A 26480-nucleotide genomic window follows, 5' to 3' on the forward strand; every position below is an offset into this window, starting at 1 on the left:
CTGCAAGAGATGGAAAAATATTCAATGGATCCTTTCCACACAAGAAAAACTTTATGGATCAGCACATGCGTCATTAGACTGACCGTCAGGATCTCACGTTTACTTCAGTCTGACGAGTGGAATGCGACCTGGCTTTGGGAGAGGATTTCCATCACCCAAGCTTCTCAAAGGAACATTTATCATGTCATTCTCTCTGCTGAAACCCATATGATGAAGGAATGCATAGTGTGGATCAGAACAAGTATTGTTTCAGCCGGTATTAGTCTTTAAAAGATCAACATGAGGTTGTGCCATAAAACATGTTGACCTGGATTCTTACAGCTTATAATCTTCAAAGTGAATTACTGTTAGAAAACTTACACATGTGCAGGAAAAACAAGCAGAGGCCACACAGAAAGGCTAATGACCTTACAGCAGAGCTCGGCAACAGTCTACTGTGCTCAAATTAAAAATGTGTGTTTATATTCTAACATACTTTTTAAAATATATTATACCTTATACCAAGGTTGATGAAAAATCTATCACTTTAACTGAAATCTGACATAATCCCTTATTTTTTACAATTCTATTTGTTTTACATGACATAAAAACTGCAACAATCAAAGTTCTGGTGTAGTTATGTCCCAAAGGGTTTTTAAAACACTATTTCAGCCCTTTTTAAGTCTTGGAATACATATATAAAATTATATATATGGCCAATTGACACATATTTATTGGTCTCATAGGGATTTTGGTACATAGGTACTAATGGGGGCTGGGTTTTTACAATAATCTAATTAAAGTATATGGGACCCTTCTCGTTAACTACATTGGGGCAATTTCACCAAAAACTGGTTTAGCATCCTGATTAGATTTTGACCAAAAAAGATAATAATGATAATCTTAGCTATATGGTCCCTATTCTATGACAGTTGTCCTACATCCAAACTATACTCCGCTCAACTCAAATTTATTTATAGAGCCCTTTAAAACGGCCACAGCTGCCACTAAATGCAGTACATATTAAGGAAATAAAACTGTATAAAAAGAATGAATGTTAAAAAGAATAAAAGAAGTAAAAAAAAAAAGAAATAAAACCAGGAAATGAATATATTACAGAAAAATAACCAAAGCCCAATCAATATTTGAAGCCTATATACTGAATAGATATGTTCTGTATTTAAATGCTTCCTGATGATGAATCAGATCCTTTACACAAATTACTGGTAAGATATAATTAAAAGATCCACTAAATAAGTGTGATGATGGCTAATAAATGGAGATTGTGATCATATTTGATGAAGAGTTCCTACTCTAAGTGACAGCAAATCAAAAGGAACATGAGAAACTTGAGAAATAGCAGGGTCGTGAAGAGGAAATGGAGACATTTTAAAAAATGGAAACCAGTGTGATCCAGGAGTAGGAGGGGGGGGGGTATCCTGTGGATTCCAGGAGCTATGTTGGAGATCTCTTTCCAGATAGAAGTGCTCCAAGTAACAGACCTCTGGTAGCTAACCAAAGTTTAAAAGGTGACCACTGACATCGAGGAGCGTGTGGAGTTATGCAAACAAGTACATGTTAGTGTTTGTAACTGAGAGTAAACTGCACTCTGGCACACTGAGCTGCTGTGTCTCTGTTTACTTTATGAGGTTACTATTTATGCATTAAAAAGGCTGTTTTCTCAGTAAGCTATAGACTCCCTCCTCCCCGACCATTGACTCAGGCCTATATCGCATAATGTGCACAATCTGTGCCTAAAGCCAACTTATATGTGCGCATAAACCCTGCATGCTTGCTGTGTACCTGAATGAGGCACACATAAAAATACACACAGATGCAAACGGCAGCTGGCCCCCCGCCGCTCCCTGCATGATTGGACAGGAAGTGGTACTCCCCTGGACTCTAATTGGACAGTGTGACAGCCAATGGGAACAGGAATTTGGTTAGGAGTGGATCTCTGATTCTCTGGAGCACTTTATGTACTGTATCTCATTTTCACTAAGTCTTTTCTTCCTGCCACTATACTTGACTATGTTTAAAATTTTTTCCCTTTTGCTCATTTTTGCCTGAAGGTTCAGGCTTTCTTCAGCCCTTTTTGTCAGGAAGAAAGATGACAAGAAACAGACAGTAATAGAAGGAGAACAAGAGTAAAGGGAAGCATAGAGGCAGCTTCAGGTTTTAGGGATCGGAGGAAGTTACAGAATAATTCCTGAAGAAAAACAATCAAAACCAATCATTCAGTAAATTGCAACATTTGTTGTATTAATATAAATAAAAATAAAAAGTGATTTCTACCTCAAATAATTCCTCCCCAACCAATTCTTTTCCCTTATTTGGGGTATCCATCCTATGTTTTGATAACCTTTAGCCTCCTTAGAAAGAGACAGGGGGCAGGCCTCATATTTACTGTAGCACTAGGGCTGCAAACATATTTACGACCCCTTGCACACATGCAGGAGGCTAAGTGCTTTTCACCCCGACCTTTGGCCTGTAGCCAAAGTATGGCTCTGCTCGCTGCCTTTTAATTAGCCAAACTGGAGACAGTCTTCAAATGCTGGGTGCATTGAGGGAAAAAGGCAAAAAAAAAACATTCGTTTCGTGGGGGTGGCGGAGTGTTTACAGCCTTTTAAGGCTGTGAATTCTGTAAAAAAAAAAATAAAATAAAAAAAAATTTTTTTTAATGAAGATGATTATTGTTATTGTTAAAAAAGTGTAAGAGTACCCTGAGTTCAGGCCACAAAATCTCTCCAAGATCAAAGCTCAGACTTTCACTAGACCAGCTAGGAATCCTGATATGTTTTGGTCAGGTATGGCGTGCTTTAAATTGTTGTTTTTTGAAGTATAGCCCAAGTGTGTTTGAGCTGAAGGTGCATGAGAGCAAATCGACTCTATGCACAACTCCACTACTTCCTGAACTTAAGCCAGCTCTTCTGTTTCCTGTCTTGTTCTACTGGATGAACTGATTAATCCAGGTGTCTGTGGCCATGGTTACTGAGGTCAGGAACAAATTGATTAATTAATCATTTCATCACATTTACCTCTTCTCATTAACTAGATTGCTGATAGGCCCGAAAAATCTGAAGTCAGCTGCCGCCATCTTGGTACTCCCGAATCTCACGGAGTTGCGCCAGTAAAATGCCTACGTGTGTAGCATTTGGCTGCAAAAACAAGCAATTTTCTGGCTCTGGGAATGTGTCTCACAGGTAATTTTACAGTCAATGGTTGCAATGCACAGACACAGCATAAAAATATATAGCACCATGCATGCACAATAAACAAATAGAAAGATACTATAGCTTGAATACGCCTGTACTTGTAATTCAGTTTTTTTTGTAAAACCCCAAGTATTTAAGCTCTTCTATGCTTAACTCTTGATTTTAATGTACTTTTGGTCTAGAATGGGTAGGAGGAACATCTTTCAGGATTCTTCACTTTTGTTTTATCAAAAGAACATTTTATGAAAACTATTGTGGATTATCATTTTTTTATAAATGTGAAATTAGCTTTTGTTTTTTGTTTAGCAGTGGTCCGGGCTTTAGATCTCTCCTATGGGTGCTATTTTTTCCAAATCTGTCTTGTGATGTCCTATCCAATAGTTGTCAACATGTTGTCTTGTGTTGTTAGCTTTAGATTATCATAATAAGCCCAAAATATAACATTGAAGGTTACATTTGTACTTTGACTCCACAAAGTGCACAGAGAACCTCCTTCAAGCTAGGGGGTCGTGCTCACACCCCAACATGCTGGCATTTGCCAGAGAATGCCAGGACTGGCAAATTCTCAACTGGTGCCCTTTGCACTTCAGAGATGGAAGCAGGTTCACACTGAGCACATGTGACAGAGTCTGGAGACACCATGGAGAGCGATCTGCTGCCTGCAACATCCTGCACTCAACATAACCAGTTTGGCAGTGGGTCAGTAATGGTGTGGGGCGGCATTTCTTCGGAGGGCCACATGGTCCTCAATGTGTTCACCAGAGGTAGCATGACTGCCATTAGGTACTGAGATGAGTTCCTCAGACCACTTGTGAGACCATATACTGGTGCGATTGGCCCTGGGTTCCTCCTAATGGCATTAAAGCTGTGGACTGGTCTGCCTGTTCCCCAGACAAGAATCCGATTGAGCACATCTGGGACATCATGTCTGAATCCATCCACCAACATCACATTGCATCACAGATTGTCCAGGAGTTGGCGAATGCTTTAGTCCTGGTGGGCAGAGTGCCATCAGGAGACCCTCCACCACTTCATCAGGAGCATGCCCAGGGATTGTAGGGAGGTCAAACAGGCATATGGAGGCTACATACAATATTGAGCCTCATTTTGACCTGTTTTAAAGAGGTTACATCAAAGATGGATCAGCCTGTAGTTTGTCTTTGTGCTCCAGCATTAAGCAGTACATAGATCCAAGCAGCCACACCTTGTGTCACGAAGTTGTCATCGAAAAGTAAGATATGAGAAGGATGTTGCGTAATTTAGATTAAATTTTTTTAATAAAATTGGCTTAATGAGTGGATTTGTGTTATTTGGAGGAACTTTTATTTTTTTTCTTACTCTTTCTGTCAGTATAAAAACACAGAATTTAATCTGATCTTTTAAAAACTTTTTTGGCCCCATTTCTTGGACCTAGTTTTGATTGCTTACACTCTGAAACTGGAACCCATAATGGAATCCACAGTTTTATGCCATTTAAAGTCCTGGTGTTTCGCTTTCTATGTTCTTATAAGTCAAATGCATTACGTTTATTTTTTAGCATTAAATTTTAAGCTTTTAACCTCAAGTGCGTGAGAGAATGTGTGTGTATGTGTGGAGACGAGTCCATAAACACCTGGTTCTTCTCTATCAATCATGTTGTAGGAGCATGTTGGGTAAGAGGCTGACGTATTTTAGATACTGTAACATGATCATGATACCACTTGGCAAATGTCAGACATGCTCATGTGTTTGTAGATGACACTTCTTGTGAGTTTGAGGAGAGGTGGCTCCTGATATCTGTCATATACCAGCAGTGTTTGCACTCAGTACTCTCAGTTCACCGTCATGGCAACTTCATAAACATCATCCTAAACACTATTAATTTCATGTCATCATGCTGGTTTTTGTTGTTTAACAAACTGGAACATTTCACTGCCTAATACTTTAAAGATAAGGACGATTTCAGAAACCCAGCCCTATTGATCTACATTTAATATTAAATAAAAAATATATATAAACAGGTTTCACTTACATAGGCATTTTATGTAGCCTTTAGGTTTTTAACCATTTTATAATACTAATCCTTGTAGTGGTATTTTCCTTTTATCAATGCATGTCTGAATAGTTCTCATGAGGTTTGCCCTCTGCAGCAGCAAGAAGTGGTGTGTGTGAATTGTGAACCTTTTTGCTCAAAATTGATACAAAAAGTTCTTTTAACAGCTAATCTGCCAAATGTCTAAAACTGTTAGTTTTTGTAGATAATATCTTAGTCATGAATATGTTTTTCACCGGCGAAAAGTCTCAAACTTTGTAAGTCTTCCTTTAAAAAAAAGCCAACTCACTAGAGGTGATGTGGTACTGGTGCTGCAGTGGTTTTAAAGCAACTTCATGACAAGGTTTAAGGTTAAAAATTAATAATATAAACACTAAAAAGTTATTTTATGGCTTATTTAAAACTAATGCGCTAACATTGAATACCCAATTGATCAAATGATTCAAAGTAGATAAAAAATATTACTCTGTATAAAAGTGAAAGCTTACCTTTGGATAATTTTCCTTAAATTGTCCTTTAGCTAAACAACACTAGCAGAAAGGTTCAGGAAGAGTATGCATCGGTCCTGGACTAATATAACACACAAAAATGACTACATCTTTGAACTGTTATAAACCTCAATAGAAAAAGAAAAACATTTTTTTATTGAATTACATGTTCAAAAAACTAAGTGCAACTATTTTACCATCCTCTATTATTACAATAAATGTTGGGTAATTAATGTATTTAACAAACTTTACCACAATTTGGTCCATTGTGTCAGGTCTATAGTGAAGATTGTTGCTTTAAAAGAAATAAGATCTGATTTTAAAAGAAAAATGAATATCTTAGTGGAAGTTTTTTCTATATTATCTGTGGTTTTAAGTTTTATTTTGAATTCAAATTAAAAAGGAAAATAAAATTTTCTACTTTTATCTTTTCACCTATTTGTTTTCATTCATATAATCCTTTCTTCCACCCTGTGTTCTTCTTTTCCCTCATCCTTCTCCTACTACTCTTAATCTAGCTTTAATTTCCCCATTGATCTATTTCCTGTATCCTTCCATTCTCCTCTCTTTGCTTTAAGCTTTTTTTTTATGTGTCCTTCTGTTCTCCCTCCACATACATATACATTTTCTTGCATTTTTTATACCTCCATATATCTTTCCGTATTTTTTCTGCACTTTGCTCCCAGTTACTGGATGTTCTTTGCATCTTTTCTTCTTGCATCTTTACGTCGTCTCCATTGTCAGCGGAAGGCATTTTGATTTCCTTCCTCCCTTTCTTCCTTTGGTACATTCCTGAAATCTTCTTGTATGCTCTCTGCTTCCCTTCCTACATTCCTTGGTTCCTTCCTTCTTAGTGTTCTCCTTTCCTTTTCCAGGGTTTTACAGACTACAAACTAAAACCTTATCTACTGTATAAATATCTGCTATGAATTTCGTTTTAATCTTTTCTTTTTTTTATTTTAATGTAGCCTAAAGAACAATTCAAGTCTAGTTATTATGTGGACATTTCTGGCTACCATAGTGGTTTACACATACCCGTTAAACACAAATCAACCTACAGTCTTTGTTTCATTAGTATTTTATAGGATAAAGTATTTCAAAATATTTTTTACTGTTTAGCAAATGAAAATAACATTTTTTTTTTTTAAGGAAACAGAGATTTTTTTTAACCAGTAAATACTTTGAATATTATGGTCTACATGGTTAAAAACCCCAACAATCAAAAATATTGTAGTGTTAATTGTTATTAAATTAAGTGCTTTTACAAAGGTAAACAAAATTTTTCTACAGGATTATTTTGTGTGTAATTTCACTTATTTTAATTATGTAAAGATATGCAAGCAAATCTGCAGGCTAAATTTGATCTATTGCAATTAACACTGATTCTGGACATTATATTTAATTAATGTGCAATGGTTTCCCATTTTTTTTCACCATTACAATCGGAAAAACTCACATGGAAAGAAAAAGACAATTAGAAGAAATGTATTGATACAATTACTTTCGTCTTTTCACACAGACCTCGGCAGGTAACAATAGCACTGAATTTCTCCAGGAGAGGTGGCGAAACGTCTTCAAATCTTGAAAACCAAGTCCAGTGAATATTTTTTGAATTTTTACGGAATGACTATGACCTGGATGACTGAGAACCTTCATCAGTAAATAGCACAAAATTTTGTTTGATCTGCATGAACAGGAGTAAATAATAGGGAGTGGAGATAGATGAAGTTGGTCAGTCTGCAGACTGCTGGTTAACGAGACGGTATGCTGAGCTTTATGGGGAGATCCAATGGACTGCGTGAGCTGAAACTAGAGCTTCAGTCAGGGACCTGCAAGATGGAAGTCCAGTTGGATAACACAGGTTGAGAGAACCTGTCCATGATGAGCAAGCATAAAGCGACAGCGGAGAGGAAAAACTCCCCGTTGGGAAGAACCTCTGGCAGAACCAGGCTCAACATGGCGTCTTCTGCCGGACCAGCTAAGATGACACAGGGAACGCAGTAAGAGTCTAGGAGGAATGACACGCTGATTAAGCTTCAGCTACAATGATGGAGGAGGGGCTGGAAGTGGGTTGAATCCGGGTCATCTGAATCGAAGTCAGGGTGAGGGTAAGTAATCAGTTTATTCAGTTGAACTTCCACCTAGATTCCATTAAACTAGGCTTTGACTTAAAGCTAAATCACTTGAAAATGTACTTTTTTCTCTCTCCAGCAGTTATCATCCATAAGGGGGCTGTTAGGACCTCTAGATCTAAAGCGTTTTCTCCTGCAGATAGGTTAACTTTAAACTAGGAAAACTAGCTCTCTAATATAAAACTGAAGCTATCAACAACAGAGAAGAAGAGCCAAAACCTGAGTTTTGCGCTGTTGTAAACTTTAAACAGCAGAGATAACATATATTCCATAAATTTCAGTTCTGTTTAATGTTTTTTAAACACAAGATGCTTCCAGGTGTATCCCTCAAAAAATGTTTATTATCTGGATATTTAGTTAAATGTATTCTCCACCTCTTGGGCTGTATTTGTAAACATTGTCAGGTGATTTAATATCTCCATCTGGTGTTTGTAGAACCAGCTTGAAGCTGTGTATATTTTTTTAAATCCGCAATGTAACAGTGTTTGTCCTTGTTTTTTTTTTCTTCAAAAATCCTCTATAAACCTAGCTGTTGATAAAGACATGTCAGTTTGCACAAATTGAACAGTGTAGATGAGAAAAATGCAACACAGCGGGGTTCAAATATGTACTGGATGCTTTTAGGAAGGATTTTATGGCTCTGTCATGGCACTCTAGTTATTAATCCTGTTCTGAGCAAGTTTTATACATAAACTAACAGTGAGCCGATACAACTGTGTTTGACATAGTGTCAGCTGTGAGGCGAATACAGATTAGCTTTTAGGGACAGAAGGGAGATCTACTGCAGTATCAGACTGATAAAAACATGAATAGCAGACTTGAGTGGCTTGAGTGTGTAATCAAATTGATTCTTTTTATTATGGAGAATAATTGTTGCATTTGGTGAACTAAGAAGTCGATTTATAGTGCCTTGCAAAATCATTAAATTTTTTTAAAAACTGCATACTTATGTTTTATTATGATTTTATATGTATGCTTATAAAAGTTGGCAATTTTTTTTTTGTTTGAGTTTTTGCAGCACTAGTGGCTCGTTTTTTTAGACAGTAGGCTGACAGGAAAGGGGGGGAGGAGAGACATGCGGTGAAGGACCACTGGTTGGATTCGAACCCAGGTCCGCTGCGTCGAAGACTAAGGCCTCCGTACATGGGTCGTGCACGCTAACCACTGCCCGCCTACATGCCCAAAGTTGGCACATTTTGTTCCTGGAGTTTTGCTGCACACCCGAGAACATTTCTCATTCAAGATGAGTAGCGTATATGTAAGGAGAAGGATTATCTCTCCTTGCTGAATGATTACCCCTGACGGTATTCCAGCCAAAGAATTAAACCAGGCATTCCCTTCTTGTTGAAATGTGTCTTCTTATGAATCTTTTAATGTGGACTCTGCCAGGAAACTTCGGTCCATCTCTGATGTTCGTGCACACAGCTAAGATCTTCGTCAGATGATCAGTTCTCAGTTTTCATCACTGGCCTCCATGCTCTCCACCACATCTCTTTCAAGTATCAACACTCACAGGTCTCACTCACATTCTCCTGGACCTCTGGGGTTCAGTCTGCTAAGCCTCCTGAATCAAACCCCTACAGATCCATGCTACCTTCCCTTCATCTATCAAGAAAGCAACTCAATCAGACATCAGTTGTCATCAACCAACTCGTTCCTGATCAGTCTGCTTTCTCTCCTCAGACCAACCAGAAAGTTCAACTAACTTCCTGTAGTTGTGTGCTTTCAAATTCTTGTTGAACTGTAAATAAAATGTTAAAACTAGCTGGTTCTCTGTTTTATTCTGCATGTGGGTGAAAAAAAATATAAACCAACATGACACATTTATTTTTAAGGATTCATGGTTTTCATTTTTCTTAACACCGTTATTTATTTCCTCTTCAATGCAACCAAATGCCTGCAGAGGTCCCCTTATTAGTTTATTTATAAGTCCACTTATGTGTGATGGAATCTCAGCAAAAATCCAGCTAGTCTATGAATGCCTCAGAAGATTGTTGTAGAAGATGAATTATTAAATAGTATTAAAACCAAGGAACACACACTATATACTGTAGGTAAGGAAGAAAAATGTGGTTTACAGCACGGTTGAGTTGAAAGCCTTTTAACTCCCAGATGCCTTTTCATCCGAACATAAAGAAACACAAAACAAGTATGATCTCTCCCAAGATATGGCCATGTATTTAAAATGACACCTCTAGCAAGAGAATCTACACAGATTAAATTAGACAGGAAGTCAGCAAATCTGGCCTTTGTGAAAGTAACAGTAAAAGAGAGGATCCTTTTTTAAAGTGTGCCACAAGTCATGGGGCACACCAGCATGTGGTCAGATGAGGATAACGGAACTTTTTGTTTGTGTGGCAAAATAACTGTCAGTCAGCCTTGGCTCAGTTTGTAGACCAGGAACACAATGCAATAAGGCCACAGACCTTGACATAGTCGTCACAGGTTTTATTCCCAATTTCAGGAGTATAAGCCTTTACTGTTTTTTTTCTTTGACCACTTTCCTGTCAACTAACGGCAAGAAGGCCAATAGTCCTATTAAATATTTAAGAAATAATATAACTCTAAAAATTTCTCTGAAAATTATTCTATCATGATCTTGGCGCGGATGATTAGCTTGATTGTTCATTCCATTCACCTGCCTAGCTCCGCCCAGTTTCTCATCGCCGTTCATCTGGGTCAACTGCTCCAGTCTCTATTTAACCTGCTTGCTCCCAGTCATCAGTGCCAGATTATTTTAGCCTTTGGTGAGAGTTCTCTAGTGTTCCTGTTTGTGTTCTGATTGCCTGATCCTGACCTGTTCTACCTTTGGACCTCTGAGTATCCTGTTCCTTTTCTGATCTGTGTGCCTGATCTGTCTTCGAACTCCTGCTGGATTCTACGTGTTGACCAAACCTGGATCTTCCTCCCGACACTGACCTGGATTTCCCTTCGGTACCTCTTCGGATCTATTCTCATCTGGCCCTGACTCCTGAGCACCTCTTTGACACTGGCTTTGGCTTCGCCATCTGGATAGTCCTGCCTTCCTTCATCTGCTTAGATCTGATCTCCTGCCTGTTTTGCAGTCTTCAAGACTTCATCGTCTGGAAGCCTCTGGGCAGTGTTCGCTCCATGGTGTTGGCGGCCGTTTGGCTGGTATCCGCTCCTTCCTCTGGGCACGGACTGAACTATAAGACCGGGTTAGTTACTCAAGCATTCGTAATCATCCTCCCTCAGATTTATGCAGTCACTAACCTGAGTTTTCCTTCTGCAGAGGTTCCTTTCTCAGACGTCCTTGCTGTCGCTGCAAGGGACTTTTTTTGAGAAATCTGTCTGTCCGCATTAATCACTGGGTCATCTGTTCTGAGCACTGACAGTTTCTATGATAAGACTTTGATGTTGACTTAAAAGAGGCACAAAAAAAAACAGACTTTCACTGATCTGCATCTTTTAAGGTCCAGATTAAAGACTAACTTTTTTTTTTTTAACTGGCTTTTAATACTTAGGACACATTATTGTTTTATGCTTGTGATTCTATTTTTTTTTGTTAATGTTTTTATCTTTCTGTGAAACTCTTTGGTCTTCCTGGTGTTGCTGTAAAGAGCTTTATAAATAAAAGTTGATTTTATATGAATTCAATTACTGTTTATGGTATTCTGATGATTGTGGTTTTAACATGAGCAAAATCTTGACAACGGGGGTTGGAAGCTTTGCAATCGACTCTCCATACACAGGTGGAAAACATGTAAGCCATATAAACAGAGGATGCGTGCTCTGGAGGCGTGTGGTAGGTATGGGGGTAAAAATCATTAGTGGATTAAATAGAGTTGTTATATGTCATCAGTATAAGTTGTGTAAGCTTTTGAGTTCAGTAGAAAACATGGTGGTTAGAAAACAAGTTCCAACAACTTTGGAGGTTTAAACTGATAATAATTCACTGTCCTTTGAAAGGGCAAATTGCCATGCTTTAATCTCAATATACGGTTACCTGTATCCAAAGCAAACAAGGGAAGTAGATTTAAGGACTGACAGTGTAATTGAGGACCTTTGTTTGGGTATGCATATAATATACTATAAACAACGACACTGAATATTTGGATATGTTTTGGATAGACCCCTCAGGGAATAAACTATTGTATAAGCAGGTGCTGTGAGAAGAGTGGAAAATCCCGAAATGGGAGAGTGGCACTTCAGAGTGTGTCTCTATTTTTTGGTGTCAATCTTTCCACAGATATGCGTTTTCCCACAGATGTTACAGTAGGACTTTGAACCGCCCTTGGACCTTCAAACACGTGTGACGTTGCAGGACATTCTTCCCAGCAGCTTCCTGGCTTTTATGGCCCCGGTCTTCGTCAATATCCACCACATTCACTTCCCTTGAGTGAGAGTTATCCCACTTCCTGAGTTCCAAGAGTCATGCATCGATTGCTGCATGACAACACATGACTCAAATAAACAAGTAGATTTACTCAAGTTTTAAAATAAGTCAGTCAAATGGCACACCTCTGACTGCAAATCAAGATCAGATTGTAAACACCAAGCAGAGGAACAGAATGTCTCAGTTAATATGGCGCTACTTAAAAACACATCTCTCTTTCATTAGTTAACGAAAAGCATCACCACACCTCTGATATGTAAATCAGTTGTCTTTGAGAGGAGACATACCTGAAGCTTAAGGGAAACTGCTGCCTCTCTGCTGCCATTTTATTATATTATATACCTTGTCTTACATAGTTTTTAATTTATCCTTTTTTTTTAATCATGGGGAGGTTTTGCTTGTGCAAATGATGACACAATCATGATGAAACCAAATCTAAAAAAAAGAAAAAGAAAAACACCCAGAAATCGAGTGTAATTATGCAATATAAGATGTTTTAATGATTTAGTGAAAATGAAGATTCTATTGAATAACTTATATTATTTCATGCTACCTTTACTACCCTATAGTCCAGATAAATAAAGAAAGCAGAAGTTTTTTTATTTATTTAATGCATCGTTTAAAAATCCTGTAGCTCCATTAGTGTTGCTGCAGGCATCTTGGCTCAATTTTATTCTCTTCTTTTCATCAGTTTTGGCGGGACACCCCGTTCTTCAGGATTTCTCACTATTGTACCCTATTTTCTACTCAAGATATCTGTCTTCACTATGTTCCAAGGTCAGCACCCTTCTCCTATTCAATTAGAGTATGGGAATTTATAAACAAGCTTTCTACCATTAATCTACTGTGTCATGAAAAAACAAACAGCTTTTTAAATGATGACAGGCCTGTAATTCATGTTTAACTGCTCTAAATAAACTTGAATTAATGTTGGGGTTTTTTTCGTTGAATTACACAGATAATTTCTCACATTAAAGGTGGCAAACCCACTTAGTTGAGTTACAAAGGTCTTACTTAAGTTACATTTTAGTTTCATAGATTACCATCTGCTTTTTTCATTACATCCGTTGTGACCGTTGGTAACAAAATGAAGACAAAGGCTTTACAAGAGTAAGCCGTTCCGGTTCAACCAGTCAGACATAACCAGCTGCACAACAACCTTTAACTCTTTTTTTCCTATTATATCTGCATATCATACAGGCTGATTTTATCTTATGAGCTTAAAGATTTACAAAAAATGCAAAGAAAATGCAATATTTTTTAAATACTTCTCCTTTTATTGATTCATATTTTTAAAATATTCTTCACAAATACAAATCCAGAGCCACAAGTACAATATTTACCAGTGAACATTGCTTTAGATAGAGTTGTGATTATCTGTTTGCATGCAAAAGGTTTCTCTAATGTGCAGAACTTTGCTGATCCATGCATGCAGACACATGCTGCTGCAGTTTAAAACATAATTTGAACACATATTGCAAAGCACAGATCTACACAGTCAAGATAATTCCTATAATTTTCTCTTGTAAAAGACCATTCTATACACATTAGGACAAACACTCCTCTGAGACACTAAAAGATGCTAAAACATGCCTGAAGATCTTAAGAGAAGAGGAAAAACAAAACAAAAGAGACTTCAATAAGCGTTCGGTTATCCTCTTTTATATTGTACAGTATTCCTCTTAACCCACACAGAACAATACAATCAACATATCAAGACCATATTTAAGTTGTTTTACTTTTTCCAAATATCCTGCTTCATTGCAGTGAGGTATCCAAGAGGCTTGGTATATATCGAGTTTCTGTTATAATTACCTAAATATCTTAAAGATCAGGGATTTTACAAAAACCTCCAACAGTCAAACTTCGACAAGAAAAAGCTCTGCAGTACTGAATTATTCATACCAGTTCGTTAATAGCATTCCTGCATTGTAGCGGTCTGGGGTTGAGCTCCAGTAATCACATGTCTAATGGAGGCCTGCTGCTAAGTGGCTCCAGTTGCTTAATATGCCTGATCAACACTTTTGTATAACTTTTTCTTTTTTAACTATGTGGGGGGAAAAAAAGTAGAGCTATTTGACCAACAGCGGTTGAGGATGTTTGTTTTTACAGTAAAGTTCACACACCAATACACTCATACAGCTATAGAGGTGACTATACGTCAGTTTGGCTATTCATTCCTGCCCACAGGGGCTCATAAATAAGATGTATATGTTTGCACAGGGCTGTGTTATGCACACAGAAGAGAGAGAGAAAAAATCCAGCAATGCATAGTTTGGTTTTGGTCATGGGGAAATGTTCAGACGGCAACAGAAGATTGAGGCTGTATGATTCTGCTAACATAGAGAAAAAATATGTTCCACTCTTTTATGTTTGTTTTTATCGGTCTTTATATATAATAATAATGATTTAAATAATCAGAGTGAGGGACAATTTTTGCTTTTGCTCATTTTTAAATCAACATAATGCAATACTTTATAAAGGTATGAATGTTTGAATAAATAATGACTGTGGACCAAGTGTAAAACAGACCTGATAACATTTCTAAGTCTATTATGGTTTCACATGGAGAAAAAATAATAATAAAATGTTTTTCTTTCACATTTGGCCGGATGTCACTGTAATGGAGTCAACAGTGTTTCCATCAGAGCCACAGATACCATGAGGGGCTTCATTGACGAAAGGCTAAATGATGTCAGCTGCAGCCTCTGCCTTAAATAATCAAAACGATTCCCTCCTGCTTTCCCCAATTTTAAATCTGTAAACATTTGGAAAGTTTCACATTATGTCACTGGATCAGTTCAAATCCAATTATAGAGACAGGTCTCAAAAGCTTCTCAGTAAATTCCCCTAATTTTCCTGTTTCTGTCTTACTATTAATGAAAGTGTTTAAAAACTGTTGCATTTTTAGGAATTTTCTCCAACGCAAGTGGAAAGCAGGATGAGTTATGTTAAAGCAATTTAATGAAAAAGTAAACCTATGAAAACACAGAAAGATGCAATGAAGGATGGCTGAACAAAGGAGGGTCTGACAAAGGAGCCACTAAATACAGTATAAATTCTTGACTGCTGGGGAGGTTGATTAGTCAAACGCAATAGAAATAGTTAGTGTCTCTGCTAAATTCACAGCAGCTGTACAGGGAGATGACGTGGATGAGGGGAAATTATTCACAGACACAGAACTAAGTAATCACAACCAAAGAAAAACACCAAATAAGAAATAACTTCACAGGACATTACTATACAGTAAGACTGAACTCAGAGACAGGAAGTAACTGCAAAACGCAGCCAGTAGAAGTATTCAAATATATATATAAAAGCATAAGAAAAAACACATTATCTATGGGTGAGAGTTGGGGTACAACCTGTGCAGGTCAGCAGTCCATTGCAGGGCAACACAGAGACAAACAACCATTCATGCACACACTCACAACTAAGGAAATTTGAGATAAGCCAATTAGCCTAACAGTCACATTTTTGGACTGTGGGAGGAAGTACCCAGAGAAAACCCATGCATGCAAAGGGAGAACATGCAAACTCTGGGAATTGACCCCAGAACCTTCTTGCTGCAAGGCAGCAGTGCTACCCACTGCACAATTTTGCAGCCACATTTGTACAACATATATGCTAAAAACTTATTCATCCACATTAGTTACAGCTGTACCACAAACTTTTCCCAGTAAAATCCTGCAATACTAAATATTGTTGATGCCAACATAAATAAAATAAGTTTTACCCTCCCGCTGGAATTAGACAGGCCCGTTTCGCCCAAACGCCTTTGAAGCTGTTTTTTAAAGCAAATTTTAATTTGGAGCTCTTTGTATTTCCTACTTTTCAACCACATTTAAAGCCTCTTGATATTCCCCCTAAACAAACAGCTGTAAACGGCCTTTAACACAAAATCTTTCCTAGGAAGGAAGAGGGGTCACAAGGGAGTTGTTGTATTGCTTTTTTTGTTCACATTGTATTTCAATGTGGCAACTTTTAGTGAATATTTATCTTATTGTGTGGTTTTCACTATTGGTTTTGCTTTAAATGCAGAGGAGGTCAGCCATGAGCAGAGGACTAGTTAGTAAAACGGTTAAAATCTGACAAACAAAGATATGCAGGATTTATGTTAGTTTAGGATTATTGCTGATTGCCCAAAAACAACCAAACTCACATACCTTGTGTCTAGAAAGATCAACCATTCTTTTGATTATCTTTCCTATGATGATAAAAAATACTTATCTACAATTTCTGACAATTTCCATTAATCGATTATAGCAGTTCTCTGGCTGTACATACCAACAGGTTTATTTGGTGGAGGGTTTTGTTTCTATTTATGCTCAGATAAATTTATCTTGTTTGGAAATTGGTGTTTGGTTTGGTTGATGTTAACTAGTCTCTTTTGTGTGTATTTGGTTGATTGATTGTTGTTTGTCAAATTGTCTGAAATAAATTCCATTAATTCATTCATGCAAGATAAAATAAACGTATACTGTATGCCTTATTTTAAGTTTTATTGAATGTAACAGTTTACAGTAGGCAGGAAGTAAGTTTAAAATAAAAAGATACAAGATCTAAGATTATTGCACACAAATGGAAAATCAGGTTAAATAACTTCAGTCAACAGAAGATAGCTGTCACAGCAGAGATAGCGTTGTTAGTTGCATTAACTTAGATTTTTTTTTCTTTTCAGGAAATGGGCAATAATAGAACTTAAACTAACTGTACATCGGGTCAGTTATTTCAAGGCAATCATGGAAAAATCGACTTTAGGCATCTACTCTTTCAAAACAAGAGGAAGAACGATGAGTAATAGAAAGTCATGCTGAAAGGAGCATCGTAGCATACAAATGCTAAACTTGCGTAATCACAAGTTGCAACATATATCTTCGTAAGAAACAAAGCAAAACTGGCTGTCAGTATCAACTTTTGCATCTACCATTGAGCGCACATTGTGATCATGCCAAAAAAAATGGAGGATTTGCATGCAGTTACCTTTGTACAGATAACCTCGAGGTAGTTCACATAGATCACTATTCAGCTGCAGTTGCTCAGAGGTCTCTGTCAGTCTTTTATGTTTAACAAAACTCCTCTCAAATCTATGGAATTAACAAATCATTTTCCATCTTCTGAATGCTGAGAGGAATGGTTTCTGAATTACAAGTTCCTTTCTATAAAGGTTTTGGGATTATTTTTGCAATGCATTTTTTTTTTTTTTTTCGTATCGTAATTATGTGATGAAAATGGGGATTTGGTTCCTGTAAGTAAGGGGCATTTCCTTTTTGGGACAAATTACGATGGCTGATTGCCAGTTGCTGAAAATTTCCTGGATTAACTGAAAGGTTACAAAACATTCAATCTTTAACTTCTCATGAGAAAAGTCTAATCTTCAAGTGGGCAGAATTGCTTTCCAGGAAATCCTTCAGCTGCATTTTAAATCTTCTTTTCTGATATATTAGAACCATAGAAATTAGTTGCTTTGTATAAATGATGTCATTCTCACCTCTAATGAGACATAAAACATGCACTGAAAGCCTGTTATCTAATTCTGCACCCCTTCTAACACACTTATGTATACGTCTGCACACACAAGCTGCCAAATACATATGCAAGACCTAGAAGAAAACTTCAGGTCTGGGTTCGTTCCCACAGACACCCACTTTGTCTTATCCGGTGACCTAAGCGCCTGGCTTAAGGGCAGTGAAACACAGATAGAAAGATGTCTGTGTTTACTTCTGAGTGACCTCAGTCTTAACACAAACCCTGCAAGCTTCATACAAGGCAATAACCTGGTGGATAGCAGCACATTTTATAGAGAAAGTTGAGGTCAATTTTCTTTCTATGCATGTTTGTAGACCAGCTATAAAAAATTGCACTTCTCATTTTAAAGCCACTTCTTTATAAAGCAAGTTTACAAAGAATTAACAAAGACTTTGGCAAGTGTATGGTCCCTTTGTCTGTAGAAAAAGAAAATATTCTGAAAGAAATGTATTCAACAACATGCTTTTTAATGAGAACAATACATACTTTGAGTCCCATAAAATATCTCAGCAGTGTGTTTGTGATTTACCTTCATCTGTGCAGCAGTTTGCATGCATATTGGGGATTTATGGTTATAGGGTCCCATTGAGTAAGCCAGGGCGTTACATAGAGAGATTTCCTGCTGCTTCTTGGCTTGCACCACTAGAAAAAGTGGCCCAAGATAAAGCATCTCAGCCCAAACCCTGCTCATAGTGATTTATTTCAATGCTCTGAGGAGCCACTTAACTTAATTTGACATCACTGTCATCATAAACTATATCATGCTGAGAGCAGAATGGGTTTGTCACTAACTGAAAACAAGAGGGCAGAGATTGCAAGTCCAGCCCAAGTGGAAGCTGAAGAGAGCTTGCGGTGACAAAACGGTGCCAGATAAATGCTCTTTTTCACCCTGACAATATAATTATGAGTTTACGAGAAAGAAGTTGAGGAGGACGGGGACATGGTGGTCAGGGTTTCATGGTTTAATCTTACAGTATTCCAGTTACATTTACTACAAGTCATCTCAGCTTTATTGGGCTCCTACAAACTTTAAACACAGAATTAGAAAATTTGTATCTTTTTACAAGAGCCATTCGACAAAATGTTTTCCAACCCTCTATGTAAAAAGTGGACTTGGAGTGGCTGACAGAATACACTTAGTAATTGGAAAGAACGTCCTTGGGGCAGACACCCAGTCTACTTTTAAGAGTAGGCTTAAAACTTTCCTTTTTGATAAAGCTTATAGTTAGAGTGGCTCAGATTATCCTGAGCTATTTCTATAGTTATGCTGCTATAGGCTTAGACTGCTGGAGGGCATAGGGACCCCTATTTCATCATTCTGCTTCATTCTATCTCTATTCTCCCACTCGGCAAAATTTGTTAGTTCATCTCTAAATCTTTGCTCTCTCTGCTTTTTCTCATCATAGTAGCTTTATCTGGTCTGCTCCTGTTTGGCTGTGACACCATCCTGGAGAGAAATATCAGCTGTGCTGTTGCCATCAACACCTTTGTTTATAGATGTTGAAGCTTGGCCTGTTTCTCTGTCTTTGTCTAACTGGATGTGCTCTCTTCATCCTCTGACATGGGAGCTGGCTCGGAGCTTGTTTGCCTGGCTGTGTGTTTCCTGGACAGGGCCGCCTGTGGAGCTAGTTGACAGTTGCCTTTTGCATCTCTGCTTCTTTTTCTGTGTCTGCTTCTGTCTCCTTGAACCCCAGTCGGCCTCGGCAGATGGCCGCTCACACTGAACCTGGTTCTGTTGGAGGTTTCTTCTTGTTAAAAGGGAGTTTTTCCTCTCCACTGTCCCTACATACATGCTTAGTGTGAAGGATTCATCAATGAATCAATGCAATCAAATGGTTTTCCTTAGATAGAAAACTTTGAATCACTGACTGTATCTGACTGTATGATTTGGTTGAATTGTCTCTGTAAAGTGCCTTGAGATGACATGTGTTGTGAATTGGTGCGAAATAAATAAACTAAATTGAATTGAACATGAAAGGAAATACTCTCATGCTCTCTGGAGATATTTCTCCATCACGCGTATTCCTGCTGGGGTTGCGAGGGGTGCTGCTGCCTTTCTCCTGCTGTAAATGGGTCAGAGGCGGGGTACACCCTGGACAGGTCGCCGGGCCTTTTGCAGGGCAACACAGAGACACAGAACCATTCACAAACACACTCAAGAATAAGGAGAATTTAGAGAAGCCAATTAACCTAACATTTTTTTGGACTGTTGGAGGAATTCGGAGTACCTGGAGAGAACCAAGGCAAACTCTATGCTGAAAGACCCCTAACCGAGATCTGAACCAGGAACCTTTTGATTCATGCAGCAGTGTTACCAACTACTCCACTGTGCAGCCCTCTCTGAAAATAATAAAGAGTAATATACAGTATAGAAACATGAAAATATAAACCACATAAAGTGAGGAAAATCAAGAGGCACCATATAAAAATGGATAATGGAAGAAAATCTAGGGATCGTAAGCATGCCAGATAAACAGAAATTACTTTATCATTATTTAACTCCTCATTAGCCTTTGTTGATTGATATCAGTTTTTATATCACTGCAGAATGAATAAGTTAAAAAACGAAAACATGATAAAAAAAAATAAAATAAAAGCTTGTGTCACTGGGTGTGTCTTTACTCTTCCCAGATGGCGGCAGGGAATTTAACCACGTTCTAAACCATTTATGGTTTTTGATGGTGCCTATCAGCATTATGTATACCCGCTAAAGGTTTTCATACTTAATACATTTCAATAGATTTTATTAATTGTGCTATTGATGTAAAATAAGTAAATGGGCATTATTATTAGGTCTTGCCATAATTGCATTTAAGTTTGGATTTTAATGTAGTCTAAGCCATTCTATCCAATTTAGAGGCTTTGAACTTGGACTCACATCTTTTTCTTCCCCTCACAGCTTTGCCTGTTGGATTGGACCATGACATGATGTTTGCCACCAACATGTGTCACCGTGGTAATGAAACGGTTCAAGTGTTAATGAAGTTTTACACACTGGCCAAGAAGTTAAAGACTGTTTCCTAAAAGAACACTCTCTCCTATTTATACCTTTCCTTTCTGCTAAAGCAGTGGTTGCAAGAAAAGGGTGTGGTGAACAATTATACACTTCTATGTGTTATGTTTTAGTTCTAACATACCAAAAGAAAAAAAAAAAAGATTTCAATGGGTATGACTCATTTTTCCAGGGCTTGTTAAAAAACAATAAAATCCCAGCTGTCTGTGAACATCAGTCACTACAACAGTCTGAAAACTCTCATGTCTTTTAGAGATTACACTTGTTTGGTCTCGGATAAAAGTTCTCAGAATCACAAAGACAATCACACACCTTTATGTACTTCACACCCGGTGCCAGAATCTAACACTTGCTGAGGCAAAAAAGGGGGGTTACACCAACAAACACACACCTACAATACACAAAGCTCTGCCACATGTTTTAGGGATAGAGAAAGGAGGAAAATGAGAGTGATAAAGTAGAATAGCTAATTATTAAATTGCACAGACCTGCCCTGCAGTGGCCCCTCTTCTTCAACCATCTGACAAAGTCCCTTAAGAAGCAGTTCAGACTTGTTTAAATTGAAGAAAACTGACTCTGATTGACACCAGGGTGGGGCTGCTGAGATTTTAACTGTCAAAGTTACCTTTAATCCTTGACAGTAGTACAGGGATTATACATCCACACTGATTTATAACGGACCTCAGCTTTTTAAGGGGTGAAAAAAAGTTCAGGGGAATACCTTAGGGGGCTGCCTGACAAAAAGTGTTAGGTGAATAAAGATGTTTCATAGGGTGTTTTTAGATTTTCCCATAGATCAAGAGAATTATCTGTGGGGTGACAGGATGGTGATGAATGGAACAGTCTGTTATATGTGACAAGTAAAACACTACTTCCTTTGCTGCAAATGTAGAGTCCTTCTGACTCTTTTAGCTTTAAATGTTTTTCCAGGTCATTGTTTGACATATATAGATAATTATTAGCCAGATCCACAAAGGTAGTAATTTTAAACCAAAACATAGTATAGTATCAAACAGCATCAGAATGAGATTATGTTTGTTAGCCACAGTCTCTAAAAAAGGATCATTCTAATATTGTGCAGTTATCAAAACAGTAGTTTTTGCTTTAGTACATTGTTTATCAGTTCATAGTGAAGATTCAACTATTTTTTTAAAGATGAAAAACACATGTTCTATTCTGCATGACCTTCACTGGCTTCCCATCACCTGCAGAATTCAATACAAAATCGCGCTCATCACCCATCAGTGTTTAAACGGATCCTCACCGGATTATCTGAAGGACCTTCTCACTCCACATTCATCCACCAGATCTCTTCGATCACAAGACAGCAACTTCCTTCACCTTCCTCGCTCCAGATTAAGCTCCATGGGAGATCGGGCCTTCGCTGTCGCTGCCCCCCGTCTCTGGAACTCTCTCCCAGATCATCTGAGAGCTCCACAACCACTGAATGATTTTAAAAGAGGCTTGAAGACTTTTTTATTTAAGCAAGCCTATTCTGCCTCCACATGATTTTTATGTTGTTGATTTTTATCTTTGATTTTATTTGCACTGTGTAGCACTTTGAGATTTTTGTTAATGACCACATGATTTTTATGGTTGATTTTTATCTTTGATTTTATTTGCACTGTGTAGCACTTTGAGATTTTTTCTTAATGAAAAGTGCGGTACAAATTGGATTTATTATTATTATTATTATTATGTGCAATACAAAACTTCATCAAAACAAAAAATGATCAAAGTACATTAAACAACACAACCTTGCAGACTCACACCTAAGGAGAATTTAGAGAAGCCAATTAACCTAACAGTCATGTTTTTGGACAGTGGGAGGAAGCTGGAGTACCAGGAGAGAACCCAACATGCACAGGGAGAACATGTACACCAGGGCAGGGAATCGAACCCAGAACCTTCTTGCTGCAAGGAAGCAGTCCTACCCACTGTAACCCCGTGCAGCCCGGGATGGATAGATTTAGAAATTAAAATCATGTATCCCGGTATGAAGCTGCACTCAGTACACAAGCTTCCTGCGGGTCAGAAACATTGGCCAATAAAGTTGATCTTTGCAACATTGCAAACTCCTTTCAAATAAATATACACAGAAAAATTTAACAGGAGCAGTGACAAGTGCTGACAAACTCTGGCATTGACGATAAAAGGTATGGTATTGAATCAACTGAGTAGATGAAAGCTAAAATGTTCCACTTCCTTCCTTTAAAAATGTCTGCTGTTTTTACTTATATTACTTAGTATAGTCTAGCTGTTTTTCGTAGCATCTCCAGTGAATTTGGCCTGAAAGCCAAAAGGAAAAGGGATAATCTAAAAATATTTTTTCTTTCTAATTACTTTAAAGGCCTTAAACATCTGCACTCTTAATGTAAAAAAAATAACTATGGCTAAAAGGTTATCAAAAATAGGTAAATATGGTATCAGGAATAGCAGAGTACAGCTAATTAACATAAATGCATTCTCAGTGTGTCCTTTTACCAACATTGAAGCCTGGCTGTCATGGTTTGAGGAGCCGTGTTAGTCCGTATCAGCGCTCCGCACCCTGCTGCTGCGCTCTATACATAGAGAGTGACTTAGAGGTGCTAAGCCTTCACACCATAGAAATAGATTCATCATGAAAGCTGCACAAAGACAGATGAAAATTCAATAAATCCAACTTAAGTGTCCCAAGTCAAGTCAGCATCATGGATCCCAACCAAACATAGTTTAAGGTTAAGTGTAAAGGCTTAAAAACTGCATTAAATCCAAAACATTAATTATCACACAACAACCAAGACAGTCTGGATCTAAATATTTTTGTCATTATAAAAGCATACAGAGGATCATTGATGATAAATATTTCAGTTATCATGTAGCATCAGCACAGGCTGCACATCTGATCTCTATATATTTAGTCTAAAGTATTATAATTAAAATGCTTTGCACATTGTTACTGGAATTTACAGATTCAGTTACGTCACAAACACAACATATTTAAAGATACATTAGCTCCCATTTGGTTGTTGAAATTGAATATCATGACTGAGGTATTAAACAGTCTCAGTTTTCTTACAGGATGTATATTGTGTGATGCCACAAACGCTTACTCCCACATTACACTTGTACTCCTTTCAGCGTCAGCATTAATTATAACATCATATCTGTCGGCAGCCACCAGGAATGAATCGTTGTGGTAAAGACTTGGCCACACATCTTTACACAAAGCCATGTGTTATTAAAGCCATAAGTGGTGGCAGATTGTGACCAAACACTGCAGCAGGTTCTCAGCTTATCTGTGCTTTTTGAGGTGTTGGGCTTCTGTTTTCTGCAAGAAATAGTTGCTTACTAATGCAACATAAGGCGGCGTTATACTTCCTTATCCAGGTTAAATAAGCAGATGTGGTATATTTCCACAAATATTCATATTAGGAATTAGGAGTTTATTGTGCTACTAAGTGTTCCACCAAGCAGGCCAATCGTCTATCTTAGTAGAAGAAATCCTTAATCCAATTAGAATTATGATTTAGGGTTATATTTTTAGCTTGAACTGTTTTTAAGTTTTTGGTGATAATCATCATCAGAGCAATAGATTTCACAACTGAAAATAGTTTTATTTCAGTAGTAAGGACAAATGTATCTCGTACTTGTTTTATTGTATAAAATATGCATTAGGGAATTTACTAATAATGCTGCCAAATGTGGCCAAAACACAGAACTGCAACACTCTTCTACTAGTGCTCCTACGGTACTTACGTTTTATTTTTTAAAAGTTTTTACTTGAGCTGGCAGCCAAATATCCACAAAATTACTCCTTAATATGACAATTGTTTGCTAGATTTGGACTCGATTAACATTGACGTCACAGCCGCCGAACAGCGCGGAAACTTCTGACCCAAAGTAGATTCAGGAAAATACGCTACAAGCTGATAGATGCATTGGAGCTGAACAACTGAGGTACCTGTCTGCTCATCAAATAATGTTTGAGTTGTAAAGGGTCAAATAAAATGTTATTTTAAAGATAATTTTCAGTAAAAAACACAAAATGTCTCTTTAAGTATGACTCATTAAAGAAGGAGAGTAAATGTGGTTGTGTAGGTATAGATTGTTATTAATTGTGCAGGTATAGGTATTATCAAAGTATGTCTGAGTCTGAGAAGATAGGCAACACAAATGAGTTGAAGAACTTAGAAGAACCAATATTCACAACATATTCTAGTTTTTTTACAGCCTATTTGGAACAGCTCATATTTCTTAAATGAATAAACATAAACTCACTCTATTTAACTTGATTCACTGCATCAAATAAAGGATAATAATAATAATGTAATCAATATAGAAAGAGAACTTTTTGCTGCATGAAAACACCTTATCCTGAACATTTTAACCAAATTACCTTTTGCTACCTGTAATACGTAGCTTAACTTCACTAGGTGGCCTAAAACAAACATTATACCTTACAAGAGGTTTTTAAGGAAAGTACTAACTTTGTTAAAGGGCGACACCAGAAGTTCCCATAATAATAAAATAATACATTTTGCTTTTATGATGCTTTATCCTCTTTTTTTTCCAGATTTCCAACACATCAGTGACCTTCTTTTCCCCTGCTCCTAGAACCTTTAATGGTTACATTAGAAGCCATTATTAGCCTTAGCACCCTAGTCCTAATTGATATTTGATGGATGTTGTGATCACGTCATTGTGTTGGAACAGTGTCCAGAAACTGAACCTAAACCCTGGAGAGCCAAACAGCAACCCTCTGATCCTCAGCTCTCACTCATGCAGCACATACCACAGCTTTGTGGCATAGCCAAGACAGGAGCAGTGATGCAGAGGAACAGATATGCCAGGAAGGACATAAAATGGAGATAAAAGAGAAAAGGGAGTGCAAACAGAGACACTACAGAGCTTATTCTATCTGTGTCTTTCTCCATCTAGTGGGACACCCTTACCTGCAGAGGGCCGCTGGCTGGCATGGTTGACCTCATTGATGCCAAGTCGATGTCGCGGCCCTGCTCTCCTCTCTCCGTCTTCCCCAGTCCCTGCATCATCAGGCCTGCAGCGAGCGGTCACAAAGTCGGATAAAATACTGTGTTGCTCTTACAGTAGCCGTAGTGGTTATGTGAAGATGGTGGCCGTTATGAAAAGGAGACGCACTGGATGCCAGGCACTGAGCATCAAGTAAAGCCAGAGAGGACAACAGAGGGACAAACAAATGGCTTATTCAGTCCGTCCTGGTCTCCTCCTCTCATGGAGTCACCCTACTTGTTCCGCACTCTGTCATCCACCATGTTCTAGATATAATGTACTGTAGGTTTGAAAACTTTAAGTACAAAAAAAAAAGTTTTTCAAAGAATGGACATTCAAAATTACCAACACTGAATGAAAGATTTTATATTATAAAGCTAGTTTGAAGCTGCTGAGAGAAAGTGAGCAGAACTTTAAAGCCTCATGCATTTAATAACATGCATTTGAAATAAAAAGTTCAATAATAGATACAGAAAACCGAAGAGGGCAGTGCAGATATTCTAAGATTAAAAAACTGAAGCTGCAAAAAGGACACAAAAATACATGATCTTTTGCTCTAACTGCATAGAAAAGACTTGTTAGAAAATAGGAGGTAATTAAGTGGTAAATGTATTGGTTGCAGGAGAGTCAGTATTAATCATTGCTCAGCAATGTCTGTCCATCACCCTGGGACTAGGGATCTCCATAGTAACCACCAGCTTTCCTATCCTTATTTTAAATAGTTT

General features: G+C 37.7%; 1 protein-coding gene across 4 annotated transcripts in view; it reads right to left on the reverse strand.

The window, feature by feature from the left end:
* The window catches only part of LOC119786219 (ninjurin-2-like), a 34402-nt gene extending 8464 nt beyond the window's left edge, over nt 1-25938 (reverse strand). For 2 of the 4 annotated variants that reach the window (XM_038289408.1, XM_038289411.1), the window contains exon 1: nt 25680-25938. In XM_038289408.1, the coding sequence (XP_038145336.1) occupies nt 25680-25778 (99 nt within the window). In that variant the 5' untranslated portion in view covers nt 25779-25938. The remainder of the gene's footprint in view (nt 1-25679) is intronic. The other 2 variants (XM_038289410.1, XM_038289409.1) reach the window with 2 other exon arrangements.
* Nucleotides 25939-26480: the final 542 nt, after the last annotated feature.

Source organism: Cyprinodon tularosa, unplaced genomic scaffold, assembly GCF_016077235.1.
Source record: "Cyprinodon tularosa strain WSP-4 unplaced genomic scaffold, ASM1607723v1 ctg268, whole genome shotgun sequence".
In the NCBI taxonomy this organism is placed as follows: domain Eukaryota; kingdom Metazoa; phylum Chordata; class Actinopteri; order Cyprinodontiformes; family Cyprinodontidae; genus Cyprinodon; species Cyprinodon tularosa.